The sequence below is a fragment of the Ammodytes marinus genome (genome assembly GCF_949987685.1).
Source record: "Ammodytes marinus genome assembly, chromosome: 13".
NCBI classification, from domain to species: Eukaryota; Metazoa; Chordata; class Actinopteri; order Uranoscopiformes; family Ammodytidae; genus Ammodytes; species Ammodytes marinus.
The window spans coordinates 20,868,197-20,888,848 of NC_137217.1; the positions used below are offsets into that span (position 1 = coordinate 20,868,197).

At 40.9% G+C, this 20,652-nt stretch overlaps 1 protein-coding gene across 1 annotated transcript; it reads left to right on the plus strand.

Moving 5' to 3' along the window:
- Positions 1 to 1,945: 1,945 nt before the first annotated feature.
- Positions 1,946 to 17,915, plus strand: LOC307260086 (BAR/IMD domain-containing adapter protein 2). The gene is made up of 15 exons (XM_080040218.1): positions 1,946 to 2,067; positions 3,755 to 3,899; positions 4,028 to 4,103; positions 4,228 to 4,314; positions 4,928 to 4,989; positions 5,295 to 5,366; positions 5,547 to 5,684; positions 6,158 to 6,310; positions 8,276 to 8,452; positions 8,954 to 9,602; positions 9,941 to 10,139; positions 16,571 to 16,633; positions 17,155 to 17,323; positions 17,426 to 17,466; positions 17,812 to 17,915. The coding sequence occupies exons 2-15, from the start codon at positions 3,852 to 3,854 to the stop codon at positions 17,882 to 17,884; spliced, it is 2,007 nt and encodes a 668-aa protein (XP_079896344.1). The 5' UTR covers positions 1,946 to 2,067; positions 3,755 to 3,851; the 3' UTR covers positions 17,885 to 17,915.
- Positions 17,916 to 20,652: the final 2,737 nt, after the last annotated feature.

Genomic DNA, 20,652 nt, shown 5'->3' on the forward strand with positions numbered 1-20,652 from the left:
TTGCTGAGTGAAGACTATGTGATCTGTTTTTTTGATATGGGTTTTGGACTTTAATAGTTGGGAAAAGATGTTCTACATGTTCCATTAAAGGTGGAGTCCGCAATCCTGGAGAATGCTTGTTGTCAAAATCACTTTTTGTCAATATCAGTGAATATTTCCTCACAGTCTGCTAACTGTCTGTACTAATGTGTGTCCACTGTTGATATGCAGCCTAGGCTTTCTAAACTGGTATGTAAGCAAAGGGTATGTAAACAAAGAGGCCCATCGTATCTCGCAACTTCCCCTAACATAGGCTGTGTATAACACTGGATTTTTTTGAAGTGCACACACAGTACGTACAGATAGCGGATTGTGAGGAAATATTCACTGATTTTGACAAAAGGTGATTTTGAAAACCAGTATTCTCCAGAAACGCTGGCTCCACCTTAAATTGACTTTATTCAATAACGAGGGAAATTGTTAACATTATAAAAGGGTATTTTTGTGATTATGAGTATGCTACCTACCTGTTTTGGGTTTACACCATAGATAGTATATAAAAGGTTTATACACTCATGTTGTCTGGCTGGTTGTCTGGCTCAGTCACAAGCAGAAGAAGTGATGTCACACTGGCGCCACCACCTGGACAAAAAACTGGAAACTGGAGGACAGCTTCAGTGTTGGACACCTGTGTTGGAAGTGTGAGGAAGTATTTAGATTTTACTTAAGGGCAAGTACCAATACTACACTGTAAAAATACTTTGTTACAATTAATGATCCCCTTAGGAATTTGTTCCTTATGAAAAAGTATGTTAGTATAACCTTAACTGATAAACACAAAAATGCTGATGATGACATGATGTGATGTCTGGATTTTTGGTTGTAGTTGGTTGAGGTGGAGGTAATTTTTTACTTTCAAATATGAATAATTAATGTAAAAAAAGTATCAAAAGTACTAATTTTCTCAATTCTATCAGTGTTACATGATTGATTATTATTAGTGACGTATTCAAAAATGCACCTAATTTATGTTGATCTGATAAAGTGTTCTATTCTATTACTCTGTGTTGTTGGGTATCGAATTTGCTGAAAAGGAATGTCTATGTTCTCAATATTTTTTAATAAGTATAGGCCTATACTGTATCTAAAAAAAATCTCAATATATTTCAATTTCACTACTTTTTCCAACATATAATAAATTGGAGACAGTGGTGAAACATTATGTTTTGATAGTAACATTAACTGAAAGTAAAAAAGTTAATAAAAAGTGGGACATACTTGTGACCTCAGTAGCCTACCTCCAAAATCTTAGTAACAGCCTTGGCAAGGAAGGCTATATCATATATTGTATTTGATTAATTAAATATAAACACGTTTAACTCTCCTCTCCAGCATTTACTTCTTACATTGCTATTCTTTAATCTTCTCAGCAGTATAGAGCATTACATATAGGGGTCCATGCAGCCAGGGGCCTTCTCCTCCCCCTGCCCCCCTCTGAGAATGGGGGACCAGGACAATGTTTGATGGTCCGGGTTGTATGTAGGCCTGTGTGCTGTGCGGTGGCTCAAAAAGTTCAAGTCATTATTCTCCTCCTGCTCCTATTCAGACGAGGTCCCGTTGGCTCATTGTTATTCTGCCCGAGTGACAGAGAGAGGAGAGGCATACACAGAAGGAGAGGCTGACTGTGTGCATCCAACGGCAGGGAGCTGCTTGTACAGAGCGGGGGTTTGTGTCGGTGGTCGGGTTTTTTTTTGCGGGCGTGAAGGCATGTCGGTAATCGGCTCAGTAATGAGGAGAGGTACTGAACGGCACCAAATATCTGACCCCGATTTCTGGGAGTGAAGTGAGGCCGAGAGAGGGAGAGAAAAGAAGGAAAAAGAGTGCGAGTGAGAGTGAGAGAGAGTGGGTCATGTGAAAAAGGGGTGGAGGGGAGTTGAGATTTAGTGCTCTGCTAACAACCCCCCACTAACTATCGGAGGGGGAAAGTAGCCTAATAGGAAGAAAAGGGGGGCGGTGGTGTACTGTTCATTTAACTCTCAAAGACGCGCAGGAAGCCATTATCGTTTCCCCACAATGAGATCTGAAAAGGTATGTAACTACTTTTTTTCTTATTAGGTAGGCCTAGCTGAATTATTTGTTAACTCGTCTACAAATGGAAGTTGTAGCTGAGACTTGGGAAATCAGCAGGTAGCTGTTGTTGAACTGCACTGTGTGGGCAAAAGGCAAAGTGAGTTTTTCTTTTATTTGGAAATCCATGTTTACATACATCTTTGGCATATTTTACTTTGTAAAATGTCTCGTGATTGATGTAGCCTAATTGTTGTTTGAGATGAGATGGTGTGGAGCGCTTCCAACATAAATGTAGGCCTATGTATTCATCTAAAAAAACATGCAAGTAGTAAATGGAAGAATAAAACTGGTCAAGATATCTTAAAAATTATCCAACCTGCAGGATTATTAAGTTGTGATTCGAACTAACTCTATTTGTAAGTCTTGAATGAATTCTTTAAACACCTTCTGTCATTGCTTGTGAATCAATTGCATTAGGGCTGCAGGCAGCTTTTTGAACTGTCAGAAGATATTGAAAAATGTCTGACTTACAGTCCAAACCTCAAAATGTATTCAGTTTGCCTTTATACTGAACACAGATGAAAACATCAATCCTCACATTTAAAATGTGTGAAGACTTGCAAAAATACTTAAAAAAATAATTGCAGGTTATTTTCTTATACTGCTCATCTAATCGAGTAACAGTTGCAATTTTAAGAGGCATTAATGGTTTTTAGATGCTAGTGTTCACTTCCCCACCATGTGAAGACATTTAAAGAGGCCAGAACCACATGAATGCACCGACTGTCAGTGTCCCAACCACCTGCAGCCTGTTCCTGTTGCATCCTGAAACAGGCAACACTTTATTTTCTGATAGATAAACCAAACTAATTAGAGAATACACGCACACACACACACACACACACACACACGCTTTCTCTTCTTTTATTTCCCTTTAAATTATGCACAAAGTTATAAAGCACTTTAAACTCAATCAAAAGCTTGCTGCAGAACAACATGAGACTATTGTAGCTCCCGGGCCACAAATTACAGGCTACACCAGGGTGGTCTTAATGAGCAAGAGTCTGGAAATGTTTTCCTTGTGTCATATAGCATTAGTTGATCTGGGTCAACGTTGTAATCTTGCTGTGATAACAAAGAAGGGCTGCACAGAGAAAACCAAGCATTTCCAATCCAGACTGGAAATCCTCTGACCCCCGGAGAAGTTCACCCCCCATCCCCTTGATTGTCCTCATCTGCTGAGGAAACATTGATGTCGCGTGTTTATCTGACACCTGTGACTCCGATTCGGAGAAGCCCATTGTTCTTATCTGTGATGGCATAACTCGTCTGGCACACAAAATCTTGGAGAAATATTTGCCTTGTCGTAATGTTGCGAGGCGATAATGTAGAACCTGGCAGGCAAGACACAGAAGAGGGTCGTGGGAAAATAATGGCGCCGAAACCCAAGACTGTCCTAAACATTAGTTGGGAAGATTCAGTGGCCTTAAAGGTCCTCCAGCTGATTTGGATCTCACACTTTCAAAAATCCATACAAAGATATCACGGAGTAGAAAAGTTTGAGTGAATATGAAGATTTGAGAGGCAGTGAAATCTGGTAGTTACTCCTTAACAGCATGTCACAAAGAGGAAGATTCTCTGCACATCATGGGAAAGAGACTATAAATGACTGCACTGTATCTTTTCTTGGTATTTTCCCTCGTAGGGGATTGCTGTCTGCTTTAAAGCCTAGTGCCCTGGACAACGGAAAGAAAAGACAGTTCAAACCTACATAATTGCAGGAGCTAACAGAGAGTAGAAAAATGTCTCGAACCGAAGAGGTCAACAAAATGACAGAAAATGTCTACAAGGTATGATTCCAAGTCTCTTCATGTCCCAACATTCAACCTCGTAAATATACCTTGTGTTTGATTTTGTTTGTCACATAAGCAATCATACACAAAATGGTAAGAATTGTCCTGTTAATCATTGCCAACAGGGGATTCTTGATCAGTTCAACCCCAGTTTGAAGAACTTTGTGACCATGGGGAAACACTATGAGAAAGCCCTGACAGGTAAGTCAAACACTGGACTTTAAATGTGTCCTCCTATCCGGTGAAGGGAAACTCAAAGCTGAAGATGAATCACAGAAGCAGCAGCATGTTTCCCCCCTAACCAGAACCTACTCTCTTCTTTCAGGAGTAACTTTGGCTGCCAAAGGGTACTTCGACGCTCTAGTGAAACTCGGAGAACTGGCAAGTGACAGCCAAGGCTCCAAAGAGCTGGGTGAGTGGGCGGCTAGTATGAGAAGGCCTTTAAGGTTTGAGGAGGAAATCAAACTAAAATGTGTGATGGCAACATAATAAAAAACCAAAGAGAGTCGACGTGGCAGCTGGACAGAAGCCGGTAAAGTAGTCTGCTGCATGCGTCGGCGAGGGAAGAGAAGAAGACGAGAGGGAATGAGGAAATGTAGAGAGAGAGAGAGAAGGAGCGAGAACACAGGGAAAAGGGAGAGAGTGGGGTCATTGTTGGGAGATTAACAACACCACATGATCTCATTGTAATGCTGAAAACAGCGGGGGAGGCAGGCAGGAGAGTCGGAGGGCGAGATGCCAGCCACCACATACTACAGCGCTGTGTGGCCCAGGGAGGGGCTCACAGCTGACCGCCGCTTTGTAAATGAGAAATTGTGTGAAAACAGCAGTTTTACAACGTTTTCACTCATGCGTTGTCCGTGTGGGTTGTTGTCCTGCACATGCTTTTGGTGTTGTTGACGCTGTTAAGAACGGCCATTATTAAGAGCACAGATTGTATTGTTCCTGCATAGATTTACTGCATCTAATAAAAGCAGCTGATTATTTGATCATAAATCATATATTATGATTGTATATCCTCACAGGAGACACACTGTTTCAGATGGCAGAGGTACACAGACAGATCCAGGTGCAGTTGGAAGATGTGGTAAGACCTTGCTCTGTTCGCTATACACAAATAATTACATGTCATCAACATATTGTGGCATTAAACATGCACAGATTTTTTAATGTTTTGGAGTTTTTACTAGCAACCATTTCAAAATGTTATATAATGTCTAAATTATGTAAAATCTAATTAAGTGTCCACTTTTATACTTATAAGAAAATATTATTTGAGCCTGTAATAGTTTCAATATACTCTTGATGGATCTTGTGGAAGCCTTTCGTGTGGACATTGCAGTGTCTGTAAACCTGGTTTGAAGTGGGACACATGACTCTTTTGGCCAACAGTTGAAGCTGTTTCACTCCGAGCTGCTCGCCCAGTTGGAGCAGAAGCTGGAACTGGATATTAAATACCTCACAGTAAGTTGATATGTCGACCCAAACGTCCCCACGCTCAGTAACTTATATTCCCTTTCAAACAAATTGTGAGAAAAGCAGTATTTGTGCTTTGTTTAAAACGTTTAGTAGAATTTATTTGACTAAGCTTGACTTTTTTTCAATCCAACACTTATTCAACCAAATCGTCTGACTTCCTCACAGGCCACCCTGAAGAAGTATCAGAGTGAGCGGAGGTCTAAATCTGAGTCCATCGAGCGCTGCCAGTCCCAGCTGAAGAAACTCCGCAGAAAGAGCCAGGGCAGCCGTCACCCCAACAAATATGGAGACAGAGAGATGCAGGTAATTAAGGTCCAATGTTGACAAAAATACAGTAGCAAGCACTAAATGTAAACATGTGAGTTGAAAGGAGTGACCCAAAACACATGGATCTTGGACATCTCACTCAGCATAACAGCAGATTACAGAGCAGAAAGAGTTGTGTATTTGTTTGAGCAATAGGCCGCCAGGAATGAGATTAAAGAGAAATCTGCCTCAGCTGATTTTTTCTTTCTTTCTTTTTTTTAGAAAAAACAAGCAACTTAGTGCACAAGATTTTCCTGGTAGAAATATGAATGATATAAGATGTGGGGGAGGGTTGTGTTGGGAGAAAGGTCACCGGTGGCAAAGGGGTTCATTATTTGGATTTTTATCACAGTGCACCAGGCAGGATGTGATGTCACATATTCTCTCCTAACAATGTGCTTTAAAAGGTCACTCTGTCTTTGGATAAATGCAGCACAGTGCTTGAAGTCTTTCTCACTTTTTTTCTTCAGTTTGTGGAATTGATGAGTCGTCGCCAAGGCGAGCTGGACGCACTAGTCGCCACTGGTTACAAGTCTGCACTCACCGAGGAAAGGAGACGCTATTGCTTCCTGGTTGACCGACAGTGTTCTGTCACCAAACTGCTCATCAACTACCACTCCAAGGTGAGCCGTTCACAATTATTGAAAACAAATCATCTTTCTCACGCTGAGATATTGAAATCCAGACATGTTTGGTTGTTGGTCTCGCTGTTCAGATTATAAAATAACATATTAAATATTTTTCTTAAAGCAATCAAGTCCCAATAAAACACTTAAATTAAGAATTAATTTGTGAAATAACGTATTATTGTACTATTGTTTTCCAAAACCTTCTATAAACACATTAGTGAACCAGACTGTTAACTGCTTCAATGAACATGGGTACTGTAGTACATTTTGGGTCGATCCCACATGCACAGTCCTGCTGCTTTAAATACCGACTCGCACCTAGAGTGTGTGTTAATCCGAACCTGAAAATATTTCTCCTGTTTGAATTATTTTAACGAAACTATAGTGTCCAGTTGTTTAATTTTACTGAATTACTGTGCCTTTTTTTGTAAATTAGTAAAGAGATAAATGTTTGAGACGTATTTTCAGTAGGAATGAATAGGCTTTGGGCTGAGAGCGTTTGACCAATGCATTGTACATATTTTTGTCTTTTTTTTTAAAACTTTTATTTTAGTGGTTTTATGTTGTTTTTACATATGGACAAAAAAAACAGAATAAGTAAACACATACAATACATACACAACACCCAACCGCCTCTCCCCTCCCTCTCCCCCCTCCCTCACATAAACAGACAAGGAATACAGAAAAAAAGTTAAATAAATAACTAAGACAAAATTATTAAGAAAATAAGCTATAAGTACACAAGAAACAAAACAAAGCTAAACCAAAAACAAAACTGGGGCAAACCTCACACCTTTTGGTTCCCTAAGTGCCGCAGCACTGGGCCCCATATAGCGGGGAATTTATGGGGGTGACCTGACAGCTCATGTCATAGCCTTTCCACATGTAGAATGCCCACCATTTCCCTGAGCCAGGTTTCATATTGGGGGGCCAAGTCGGGCTTCCACAGCCTCAGGATACATCTTTTGGCAATAACCATGCCATACACCATGATTATGCGTGCATTGTGGTCCAATTTTTCTAGGGCTGTGGAATGTCCGAACAGGGCGGTTTCCGGATCAGGCGTTAAAGACACATTTAAAACATTTTAGCGCTCCCTCCCAGACATGGTCAGCTATTCCAATGTTTAAGTCTTTTTCCCAGGCTTGCTTTATTTTTAAAGTAGATTTGTCCTGCCGGTCTAAAAATATTCCCACAAAAGATGAAATCAGGTTTTTAGCTTCTGGTGAGCCCAGTAAAATGTTGGACAATGAGTCATCTGCGGGCAGGGATTCAAAGGATGGTATATTCTGTCTGACATAATTCCTTAACTGTAGATACCTGAAGAATTGAGCTTTAGACAGTGACAACTTTGATACTAACTGATCAAATGAAGCAAAGTGACCATTTATATAAAGGTCCTCAACTGTTACTATTCCCTTCCGACTCCAATCTCTGAATGCTGAATCTGTGAAAGATGGGGGGAAGGCATGGTTTTGCCAGATTGGGGGCATGTATGGTCGTGCTCGATAGTTCACAGGCCTTCCTAATTTAGTTCCAAATTCTCTGACCGTTGGACAAGGTAAAGTGGTCTCCTCTAAAGGAGGCAGGCGGTCTGGGAGAAGAGAAAAGGAGGGCAGTGAGAGAAGTTTTTGGGGCCAAGCTTTTTTCAATTGCCAACCAGGGGGGCAGATCAGGTCTAATGCCATTTCCATATGTAAATTGCCAATACACCATCACTCTAGTATTGGCAGCCCAGTAATAATGTAAAAAACATGGTAACCCCAGTCCGCCATGCTCCCTGGGTTTCTGAAGATGGGCTTTTGAGATCCTATGTGCTTTATATCCCCAAATGAAAGGCATTATAATATATTGTCTTTAAGGGATTATTTGACGATTGGGGAAAACAATTTAAAACCAGCCTTATCCTTAAACAGTTTTGTATTTTTTTCTCTTTTGGGTCTTCTGAACACAATCCAGGTGCGAGAGCTCCTTTCACAGAAACTGTCATCTTGGCAGCAGTCATGTTCTCAGCCCACAAAACTCCCCGAGCGAGCCCTGAATCTGCTGCGTCACACTGCGCCTCAGAGCTCAGGGGCTGCTGGGATAGCTGAGGCCCTCCGTCACACCAAGATCGGCTCTGCTCAGCCAGAACAGGTCAGGTTGTCTTTGTTTACACTGGCTCAAATGTTTACTTACTGGTTTTAGTTCAGCATTTTGAGAAGTTGCAATTCACAGCCAAAGAAGTATAACATTGTGGGTTGATAATTTAAAAACCCATTCAAATATCTCACTGGATAAACTCAAACATGCATGGTGGTGGTCAAGCACAAAACAAGCCTGTTATTAGTTGTTCCTGGAAAAGGTGGAACAAAGTCATCGATTAACAAGTCACAAGTAACGCTCAAGTCTTGGCTATGAAAAGTGGCATTGGTGTAAACATCAAACTCAAAGCGACTCATTTTTATTTTATTTTGCCGAGCCGGTTTTTAAGTCATTACATTCTTGACTCAAGTCGGACTCAAGTCAAAGTTGATTCCACGCCTCTGGTACCTGCATATTCAACAAGGTTGAAAACTTTGATAGACTTTTACAGAAATAGAGATTCAACAGTGACTTTTTATTAGTAGTTAACAGTATCTGTCTTTGGATTTTCAGAGGCTGTCTGTTCAAGAAGTCCCTCCTCTGTTGAATGGAGACTCCAGTCGCTCTCAGCAGCAGCGTTCGCTCCCCTCTTCCACCGAGAGTGAAGCCTGTCCTCCTCTGGGCTCTTCGCATACGTTTGGCTCTCTGTCCACTGGAGGGACGGCTGGAGGTTCATCACGAGGTGCGTCTCCTCAGCACACGAGTACGCCCCTCAGTGCATCAGCCAACCCGCTCCCTGACGGCAGCGCCAGCGACGGCTCCAGCCCTGCTGCTGGATCCAACCCCCCTACGTCCAGCAGCTCGGCCCAGCAGAGCTCTCTCCTCCTGGCCTCCAACACATCCAACCTCTCCCCGAGCCTCATCCCCTCCACGGTGATGTCGCTCAGCCAGGTCTCCCCGGCATGCGGCTCTTTGCTGGGCATGACCCTCCCCATCTCTCACAGTGCTCCTCACAGTCCTCCGCTGCCCCACAGCGCCCCTCTCTCCAGGGCCATGACTCCTGTGCAGCTACTGCACCAACAGGTGGGACCAGGAGGGAGCAACACTTCCTCACCGTCATATAATAATCCCTGGGTGCAGAAGGCCGCTGAAATGTCTGGAACAGCAACACTCCCTCTGCCGAGGAGACCCCTTAGTGAAATGAGGCTGGGCGGCTTCCAGGGTAAGATGTGATACGAGACGTACTGAGTGTCTCCCTACCAATTCTTGAGAATGTAATAATTATACCAGCAAGTGAGATGCAAACACTCAGTGTGCAGCTACTTTGAAAGAAATACAACAGAGTGGCAGACATCTCTTTATAGTACAGCCAAACAAATGACCAATGTTTTGATTAGGAATTTTGTACAAAAAAATATAATAAAAAACAATCAAGCACATTTAAAGGACTTAGTAATCAGTTAGAGCTGTTCAGTTTGTGACCTGTAGCTCTTTGATTAAGCCATTTATTAAAAGGCTTAAGGATTCAAACTTTTACTCTACATTTTCTTCTAAACCTAGGCTGCAGTTTGCCCAGGATGCTGCCTTTATCTTCCCCTACTCGTGTGGAGGCCCTGTTCGCTCACACTCCTGGAGCATCAGAGGGCGGTGGAGGTGGTGGGGCGTGCTTACTGCCCTTCCTGGTTGGTGACAACATCAGCCTGCTCATCTCTGAGTCCAGAGACGGGTGGCACTATGGTCAAAATGAACGAACTGGGCGGTATGTTTTGAAAATCGCAGGCAGGGGTAGAAACTGCTGAAATGTGAAGCACAATGTGCTCTGTATAACTTAAGAACGGAGGATTATACTTGCCTTAATCAAAATTAAAAGTAGGAATAAATACATTTCTCAATTAACTAATTTCTTTTTTTTGATCAAGGTATTTTTATTGGTTTTTACATTTTACAGAGAAACAAACTCAAACAACCCTCCCCACCCCCCCAGATACCAGACATATGCATACAAATATTACATAACCAGACATCCGTAAAGAAAAATACAAAAAAAAATGAATAGAAATTATACAAATTAAATTGTTTACATTGTCATATTGTCAGCTTCCATTCCCTCAACAAAAGTTAAAAAAGGCTGCCAAATATTATAAAATTTCTCAGTAGACCCTCTAACTGTATATCTGATTTTCTCCAATTTTAGATGGCACATGACCTCCCTGATCCAATGACTATGTGTCGGTGGAATAGGGTCTTTCCATTTAAACAGTATCAGCCTCCTAGCTAGAAGCGAACAGAAGGCCAACATGTTGACTTCCCTTTTACTAAGAGAGGCGTCTTCGGGGGCTACACCGAACAATGCAATTAGTGGGGATGGCTCGACTACCTTTCCAAGTATCCCAGAGAAGGTCTCAAAAATATTAAGCCAATACATGTAAAGTCTTGGACATGTCCAGAACATATGCAGCAGAGTGGCGGGATCCTGCCTACATCGATCACATGTGGGGTCTATATCAGTAATCTTAGAGAGTCTGACTTTAGACCAGTGCAGACGATGAACAATTTTAAATTGTATAACAGCATGTCTAAGGCATATGGATGATGAGAAAATTCTCTGTATTATTTTGTGCCACATTTCTTCTGAAATAGGTTCATCTAAGTCCGTCTCCCACTTATTTTTAAGTATGTCCAATGGTGTCAAGTCGTATATACTGAGTTGTTCGTAGATTCTGCTCATAGCCCTTTTTTTACCGATTTACAGTTGAAAATTAAATCTAACAGCGAGCTGGGAGGGCACGATGGGAAGCAATCGGAATTCAAGACTACAAAGTTCCGAAGTTGCAAATACCTAAAAAAATGTGATTTGGGAATGTTATACTTCTGTACCAGCTGTTCAAAGGAGGCAAAATTACCATCGATATAGAGATCAGACAGTGAGACCACCCTCTTCCTAGACCAAGCATCAAAGGCTTCATCCATCATTGATGGCATAAACATGTGATTTTTAGCAATTGGTGCAGCCATTGATAAATCTTTAAGGGAAAAAGATCTTCTAACCTGATTCCAGATTTTAATTGAATGTGTTATAATTGGATTAGAAGTGAAGCTAGAAATAGGCTGTGTGAATGGTAGTTTGGAACACAATAAAGCTGCTAGAGAGGTGGACTCAACTGAAGCCCTCTCAAGAATTGTCCACGCAGGGGCAGTAGTGTCGCTCCTCAACCAATACAGCAATGCTCTTATTGGCCGCCCAATAGTAATACATGCAATTTGGGAGTGCCATCCCTCCCATTGTACGAGGTCTCTGCAATATAGTTCTTTTAATTCTTGGTGGTTTTTTGTTCCAAATAAAGGTTGAGATCTGATTATTCAGTTTGGAAAAGAAAGATTTTGTTAAAAAAAACGGAAGACATTGAAAAATATACAAAAACTTAGGCAGCACATTCATCTTTACCGCATTGATTCTTCCACCCAAAGAGAGAGGCAGATGGTCCCAGCGCTCAAAGTCTTGTTTTAGATTAGCTAATAAAGGTTGATAATTAGCCACATATAGATCTTTATGGTTATGTGTGACCCATACCCCAAGGTACTTACATTTTTTAGGGCTAACTTTAAAGGGAATTGAGCCGAGACATCCGACTAGCTCCATCACCAATAGGCATGAGTTCACTTTTCTGAATATTGACTTTGTAGCCAGAAATGTTTCCAAATTCTGTAAGTAAAGTCATTAGTTTTGGGAGACTTGAGAGGGGTTGAGACATGTACAATAACATGTCGTCAGCATAAAGTGAAACTTTGTGTTCCAGCCCTGCGCGCTGGATTCCTTTAATGTCTACATTTTGTCTGAGAGCTAAAGCAAGTGGTTCCATTGCAACTGCAAATAGCAATGGGGACAAATGGCATCCCTGTCTTGTGCCGCGTTGTAGCTCAAAGTAAGTGGATACATTATTGTTAGTGCGCACAGCCGCCAACGGAGACGTATATAAAAGTCTGACCCATGATATAAGCTTATGGCCAAATCCAAATCTCTTCAATGTGCTAAACAGATAGTCCCACTCCACCCGGTCGAAAGCCTTTTCAGCATCTAATGAAAGCACTACCTCTAGCTCACCGGGTGGAGAAGGGCTATAAAGAATATTCATAAGTCGTCTGATGTTAGAGAAGGAATACCGATTTTTAATAAAGCCTGTTTGGTCAGGTGATATGACAGAGGGCAGAACTTCCTCCAAACGGCGCGCGAGGACCTTAGCAAGAACTTTGGCATCAGTGTTAAGAAGGGAGATTGGACGGAATGAGCCGCACTCGAGAGGGTTCTTGTCTGTTTTAAGGATTAAAGAGATAACTGCCTGTCGCATGGTTGGTGGTAGGGATTTCAATGAAAGAGATTCTTCAAATACTTTTAACAATAAAGGGGAGAGCTGTTTTGAGAATTTTTTAAAGAAGTCTGTGGGGAAACCGTCCGGCCCCGGTGATTTGCCACCTTGCATTGATCTAATTGCTAATGTTATCTCCTCAGTTGAGAGGTCCTCCTCCAATTGATCAGCCACCTCAGGGTTAATGGAGGGGACATGTACATTTTCAAAAAAATCTTCCAACGAGGAAGGCTCTGCACTAGAGTCGGAGGTGTACAGTGACTGGTAAAAAGTTTGAAAACAAGAATTAATTTTTTGGCTATCGGTATTTTTTAAGCCCTGCTCATCATTAATAGCAGGAATGGTCTGATTGGCAGTTCTTTGCTTCAACTGATGAGCAAGTATTCTCCCAGCCTTTTCCCCATGCTCATAGGATCCATGCCGCGATTTAGAGATAAGGTATTCGGCCTGCCGTGTAGACAGGAGATCAAACTCGGTCTGCAAAAATATACGCTTTTTCATTGTCTCGGCACAGGGCATATGGCTATATAGTCTGTCTAATTTAAGAATATCATCTGTCAGCTCTTTAAGGCGTGCAGTGTTTTTCTTTTTCTTGATTGCGCAATATGAGATTATCTGGCCCCGTAAATATGCTTTTAGTGACTCCCATACAGTTAAAGAAGACATTCCTGGTGTTTGGTTAATCTCCAGGAATGATGCAATCTCAGAGGATATGAATTAAGTAAAAGCTTCTTCTGATAAAAGCAGAGAATTAAGTCTCCAGGGACGGTAAATGGACTGTGTATTAGGGATACGTATTTCCATAGCTAGAGGACCATGATCTGAAATAACTATTGTTTTGTAATCACACTTGGTTACGAGAGGAAGAAGTCTTTTATCAAGGAAAAAATTATCTATACGGGAGTAACTCTTATGAACGGGGGAGAAAAAAGAGTATTCTCTGGAGGTAGGATTGCGAAATCGCCACACGTCAGCAACGCCATATGATTTAAGAAATACTTTAATTGAACGCGCTGATTTAGACAGGGATGCCTTTTTGGATGAACTACGATCTAATACCGGGGAAAGTGTACAATTTGTGTCACCACCAAGAATAAGGTGGTGCGATGACATATTTGGTAGACGTGAAAAAATGTTTGAAAAAAACCCAGGGTTGTCCCAGTTTGGCGCATATATATTGGCCAAGATAACTGGTAAAGAGTAAAGTTGTCCCACTACAATAACATATCGCCCCAAGGGGTCAGCCTCTACACTAGTCATAGTAAATGGTGTGTTTCTATTAATAAGTATGGCTGCCCCTCTAGCTTTGGAATGGAAATTGGAGTGATAAAATTGTCCTGCCCAACTCCCTTTCAGCCGAAAATGATCCACTGTAAGTAAATGTGTCTCCTGAAGGAATGCGATATCAACATTGAGCTGTTTCAAATGTGAAAGTACTTTTTTACGTTTCACTGGATGGTTGAGTGATTTAACATTCCAACTCACAAAGTTGACTGAGCAGCCATCCAACCCTCTGGAATTATAGTTGTCAGTCATATTTAGGGGAAAAAGTCATACATCTGAAACCTATAAATGCCACAACATGACAGCAATGACATATAAAACGGACACCTGACAGGGTAAGTCTGGTAAATAAAAAAGTCTGGTAACATCCCCCACCCCCCTTTACACCTACAAGAACATGGTGAGTACAATACCCCTTCAAAACAAATCCACACATTTAGTGCTTGTGTATGGGACACTAAAGAGCAAACCGCTCGGGCTCCCGCCGAACCCCCTTATATGGGAGTAACTCAAATAGCGCATTGTGATATTAAATCAAATTCTGCTCTTAAATAAAAATAAAACATAAAGAAAAAGAAAATTAGTCTGAAGACAATGACAAAAGCAATTACACCTTAAGATGCATATTGTACGCCTCTCATAAAAAGTAACAGAGCATCACAAGCTCATAACAAAGGGCAACCAATAGGCTGTAGGCTACTGTTTATCAAAACAGACTATACAAGAAAATAAGATGAGAGGAAGTCCTTACAGTACATTAAAGTAGTCTGTGTGTAATAAGGTAGACCTGGTACGATCAATATTTACAGCAACACAATTTAGGAAAATATTGTCCACATAAAGTTGCCCTTGAAATGAGTCAGAGCATCACTTACCCATGACTGAGGATGACCAACCCCACATGACAGCATCTGAAGATAATGTGAACAAAATAAGTATTGCTCCATTGGGGTAGGTTTTAAGTTGGAATAACGTAGCCTAAATAAAGCTCAGTCATTCAATAACTTTCAGGCCTCTGTAGAGATAATGTTCTTTTTAACGTAGCCCATCGCTTTTTCTGCATCGGTGAATTCTTTTTCTCTACCGTCATGTGTGATGCGTAGTCGGGCTGGGAATAAGATGCCGAACCGGACGCCCTCGCGTTTGTGCAGCAATTTCCGAACCTCCGTGAACGCAGCCCTGGCCTTGGCGACGCTTGCAGTATAGTCTGGAAATATGGCGATCGAGTCCCCGTTGAATCTCAGCGGAGCTTGAGAGCGCGCACGGCTCAGCACATCGACACATTCTTGATAGTAGTGGAGTTTAGCTACGATGGCGCGTGGTTTCCCATCTGGTCTTCTTGGACCCAGGCTTCTATGCGAGAGGTCCACAAGCACATCCTTATCCAGCTGTAGTGTTTCTCTCAGCAGCCTCGACACCGACACAGTAGAGCTTGATCCATCCGTCTCAGCTACTCCCAGAATTCTAATGTTGCATCGCCGCATTCTTCCCTCCATGTCTTCGCATTTGCCTTTTAGCCCAGCCACCTCTGTTTTCAAGTCAGCGACCACATACTGCAAAGTTGTCAACTCGTCCGACCACGTTGATAGCCCGCCTTCCACATCCTTGATAGTAGCCTTCATTTTGTCCATCTCAGAATGGATCGCTGCTGTGTTGTTTATTATTTCCAACTTAACCGCTTGAATTTCGGTTTTGAGGGCGTTGAAGTCCTCGGCGAGCGCATTTTTCAGTTCGGATTTAATCACCGCCGATATGTCCGCCTTTAGCGAGCGAAGAATGTCGGATTTCAAGGCTACAGCGTCCATCTTCTCTGGGCTGGTTGAAGCGGGTGGAGTCGCTCGAGATCGGGTGACGGTGGAACTCGGTGTCGGGGCGGTGTAGGCCTAGTATCGCGTGATCCGTCGTACTGATATTTGCGTAGTTTTTCAGCCATTGCCTCACATATAGACACTTTTCTTGGTTCAGAGCAGAATCACCAAAGTTTTAGTAATGTAAAGCGCGAAATAACTTAAAATAGCAGCAGTTCGGCGGGAGCTCAAGTCAAACACGTCCTACTCCATTGCCAGTCAAACTCCGCCCCCTCAATTAACTAATTTCTTTGACATTAAATGCACCAAAATAAAATTTAAAGTTAACCAATCCCCTCATTTGCATTATTAGACAGACTGCGTGCAGACATGTAAGAAGCAAACAGAAATAAATAAGTTTGGCATTCATGCCTATTTTAAATGACGTTTTTTTCTATTTATTGGCATACTAATTTATTTACGAGTCATTTATTTATTTCTATATTCATGTTTTGATTAAGGCAGGTCTGGTTCTCCATATGTAAGGGCTCTCAAACACAATCAAAGTGTCAAGATTATTTTTCAGACGTCATGATAACAAGAAGAAGTCAGGGACTCACCCTTTATCTTCATGATGCTCTTGTACAACAGCTTTTTATTTCTTACTTCATCCATTCATAGAAACTTATCCTCATGGCACTGTCTTGCTGCATGAATTTCAAGCTATTTTTTTCTCATTACATTTTCCTTAACAGGAAAGGCTGGTTCCCTTTCTCCTACACTCAGCCACACCACAGTAAGATGGATCACCTCGAGAGGTAAGTCAGAGAAGAACAAACAAAGAAAACTGCAGGTTCTAAAGGTTGTCACTGATTGTCACAACTGGTTGTCACAACTCTGTCACTGTTAGTTTCTGAACTGTGTGCTTCACTTCCCTTTTACTTGTTTTACTTCTTGGTATATCAGCGATAATTTAAAAAGTAGGAAATTATAACATTGGTTGATTCACAGAAAGCATAATAAAGTCATTTTCCTGTTGAAAAAACTTACATGACCCCCTTTCCCTTTCCATCTGTATTCTTAATAAATCAAAATATTGTTCATGCCCAACACACCGACAGTGCACAGGGGCCAAGCAGCTGAAGGATACTTACTGTTAGCTCCCTCAGTCTTTCCACCTCCCTTTCCCAGCACATATGGTCATAATGGACTCCAACACCAACAGCTTTGTTGATGAATTCAAGCAAAACTAACGTCTTTCGTTTCTCATCGCGTTTCCTTTTTGTCTCCTTTTTCCTTGTATGTTCTTTCCTCTCTGTTTATGATATTTTCCCTTTAGCTCCCTCTTCTTATCAAAGGCTAACAGCACCAGTACTGGCCAGCTCGACAAGCTGGTGTCTCCAGGGTTCCCAGCCCTCACCCCCGAATCAGAGGAGGAGCGCTCCCTTCCTCCGCAGAGGGTCAGCACCTTCCGTCCGCGCCCCTACAGCATGGCTGACAGCCACAAGGTCTGAAACATGAGATCTCTGGGAGGAAGTCAAGTGTCAATGTGAATGCAAGGATATTCATCAGGATATCTTTGGTTATATTATCTCTTCTTAACGTTACAGATCACTGCAGATCTGGCCTCTCCACCACCATCCCCAACCAGGTAACTTTTACTTTATTTAAAGGTGCTCTGTGTGTCATTAAAAGGGGCATTCCACCAATTTTATATTTTCAAAGTTTACTTCTTTACTTTTCACATTACTCGACTAAAAACTGTGTGTGGCCCCTGAACTTTAACCTAACACTATCACCAAATAGCTGCCTAATAATGGATGCTCAACACATGCATGGTAGCATTGTGCGTGTGAGCAGGTTAGCATGCTTACGTTAACATTAAGCTTATACTGTACACTGTACATGCTGCTAGCATGCCTGTGGACTCTTAGTCTTGATTTGTGTTGTATGATGACTGTTATACCTTTACATTTGTATTATTTCCTCCTTTCAGGCTCAATCCGTTTGCTCACGTCCGACTCAGAAGAACTGTCACCAATGATCGCTCAGCTCCCATTATTGAGTAAGAGCTAAGAGTAGCCTATTATTCCCACATTAGCTTCAGCAGCATCCTGTTGTCTGTGGTTTGTCTGTCCATCAGACCTCAGGTTGAATCCTGGAAACAGCCAATCATTTCATGTTGATCCTTTTAAATTGTGCTTTTACTTTACTTTGGAGGTTCTTCTTTTGGCAAAAAAAAAAAAAATCCAGATTGCGAATTGTGTGAAGTTGCAGGAAGAAGTTTTTAAATCAAAGTACAAAAGGTTCATGTGTGCTCTGTTATGATTAGGGTTCCTACACAATTGAAAGCAGTTAATACAAAAAAGCCACTACCACTATAATATTTGAAAAGTGAGCATTAAAATATATATAAGCTAGTTTTTTTTAAACAGTGTGTGGCTGTACTGAGCTTAGCGTTCTGAGGTTGACATACTGTATCTTGGTCGTCCAGAATAACTAACAGTTTAGGGCTCATGGCCTGTGAAAGATGCATTTCATTTCTCTGACTGTTTTACGGGGTATTATTTTTCTTGATTTAACCTTTTATTGTACTTTTATTGGTTGTTTTTTGTGCCATATACAGAGAATCCTCTGATCTAGGGACTGGCTCATAATAGCAAGTTGAGAACCTTCACTTTCACAAGTGTAATGAGAAGAGGACAGGCTCCTACTCTTAAAGTGCTATTACCATGTTTTTTTTTAAACTCCCAGATTTGTGCATTTTTCTTGGATTCAATGAAGGTCCATTTTTTAATGTATTTAAGTGTCTTTTATTATTTTAAAACGTGATTGTTTGGTCAAGAGAGACTTGGTTAATTTGAATGAAATTGGCAAAGTGAATTGTTTTTGTGTAATTCATGGGTGATGCTGTTCAAGTGTTCAAGTCCAGGGAACACGACACATTCCACTGCTGTAAAGTAACATATAACTGATTTATGAATGTAGCTTTTTGGATTAGTTTAACTCTTTACCTGGACTTAAAATACATTGTAAAAAAATGTTTCTCAGTGGAATACTTTAATTTAACAAAGAGAAGAACAGAGAGTCCGACAAAAAAATGAAACAGAAAAGCTTATGAGCTTCAGAGACACAATCTGTGAAAAGAGTTGAACATTTGGATGGTGTCATAATTGAAAGAAGTGTTTTATTTTAGAAAGTCATGGAGGGTTCCAAGCGTAAGAATGTGAGATTTGTGTGCCAAGTTTTTGGATTGGATGTCATCTTGATTCCTTTACAGTCCCAAATCTAAAGCTAGACAACATCCAGGCTAGTTGGTTTGTAGTATGTATGGTTACCAAGCAGACTGAGCTAAATTTGAGAGATATGTAAAAGCCAAGATGGACGATACGATTAAGTTTTCAATGGGGAAACTTATCTATGAAAGTTATGAAGAACGCCTAACTGGAAGTTGACAAACGTCTAAGAAAGTGTTTATGGTAAACTAAAACTAGAGATATCCAAGGTAAAATCTTGTAGCTCTGTAGTCTAGAAAACTGTGTTTTACAGGTGAAACTTTGTATCTGTGCAAACTGACATGGTTTATGTTCTTGTTGCAATTGACTTGAACTTGTTTTCTGTGATCTTTTAGCACCTTGAAGATTCAAGATATCACCCACAAGGGGCTGTAGTTAATACTCTCTAACAGCATAAATATTACTTTGAGTATTATGGCATCATTAATAAATGTGAAAGCAAAATTATAGAGCTAACGCTTATCAATGTTTGTAAGTAGTGCTTAAAAAGTGTGATTGTATGACTTTTATTTGACTTCTTTTTATAGGGATATTTCACTTTGGTAGAACATTTTGACTTTTTTAAAGCTGCGGAAACTTCCGACCTAAACAATGACAATGTGAAAATACAGACTGTCATACAGTATAATTCACCTGCACAGGTCTGAATGTATTTTAACCCGAGAGGACTCATTAATCTAGATTTCAATCTTTTGAGGAACAGGTTGCTGTTACTGGCCAGTATTTTTGATCCATGAAATCTTAAATAGATTTAAACATGAGCTGATGTTGGAGGCAGGTGAGACAGTGAAAAATATTGTATAACAAATAATTTTGCTCTCAGAGTGCATGAATAAAGTGTGCAAATGTTAGGGTGTAGAAATGATCGATACAGAGAACTTATGTAGTACAACATATATGTAACTCAGTGGGAAATGTTGTAGGAAATTCAGTTTAAAATGTTATAAATATTTAATAACAAGAAATTCATGGACATCGGCAGGATATTGTATGTGTATGCATAATATCTGCATCGTCACAACTGGCAACTTCAGGACGAATGAGGCTACTTCAGTGCAGCAGAATCCTAATGGGCAAAAAATATGTTTGTTGCTGCTTGGTTTGCAGGAACGCTTCCACTAAAAACAGGAACCTAACCACAGTCCAAAACTCTTCTTCCAAAGTGAAATATTTATTGCACACCCATTCTACAGAGTTCCTTGAGCCGTTATGTAAAAAAAATACTGAGCAGCGTAACAAGACCGTCAAGTCTGTTCTCTGGTAAATGCAAATGATATTGTTATGATGAGCAATACTGCTGAAGAAAACACTCTTCATCTGAAACACTGAATATTGACGAGTGGTGAAATAAAAGTTTAATGAAGGAAATCTTTGTCCACTGTTACTCTGTATGTTTATATTATAGGATATAATATGACATACAGTGGCTTACTGTATTAATGTGTAATCCACATCCACAGACAGGGTTGATATATTGTATATCAACCCTGTCTGGTTTCATGTGTTACTGTGCAACAATGCAAGTGGAATAAAAAAAACAA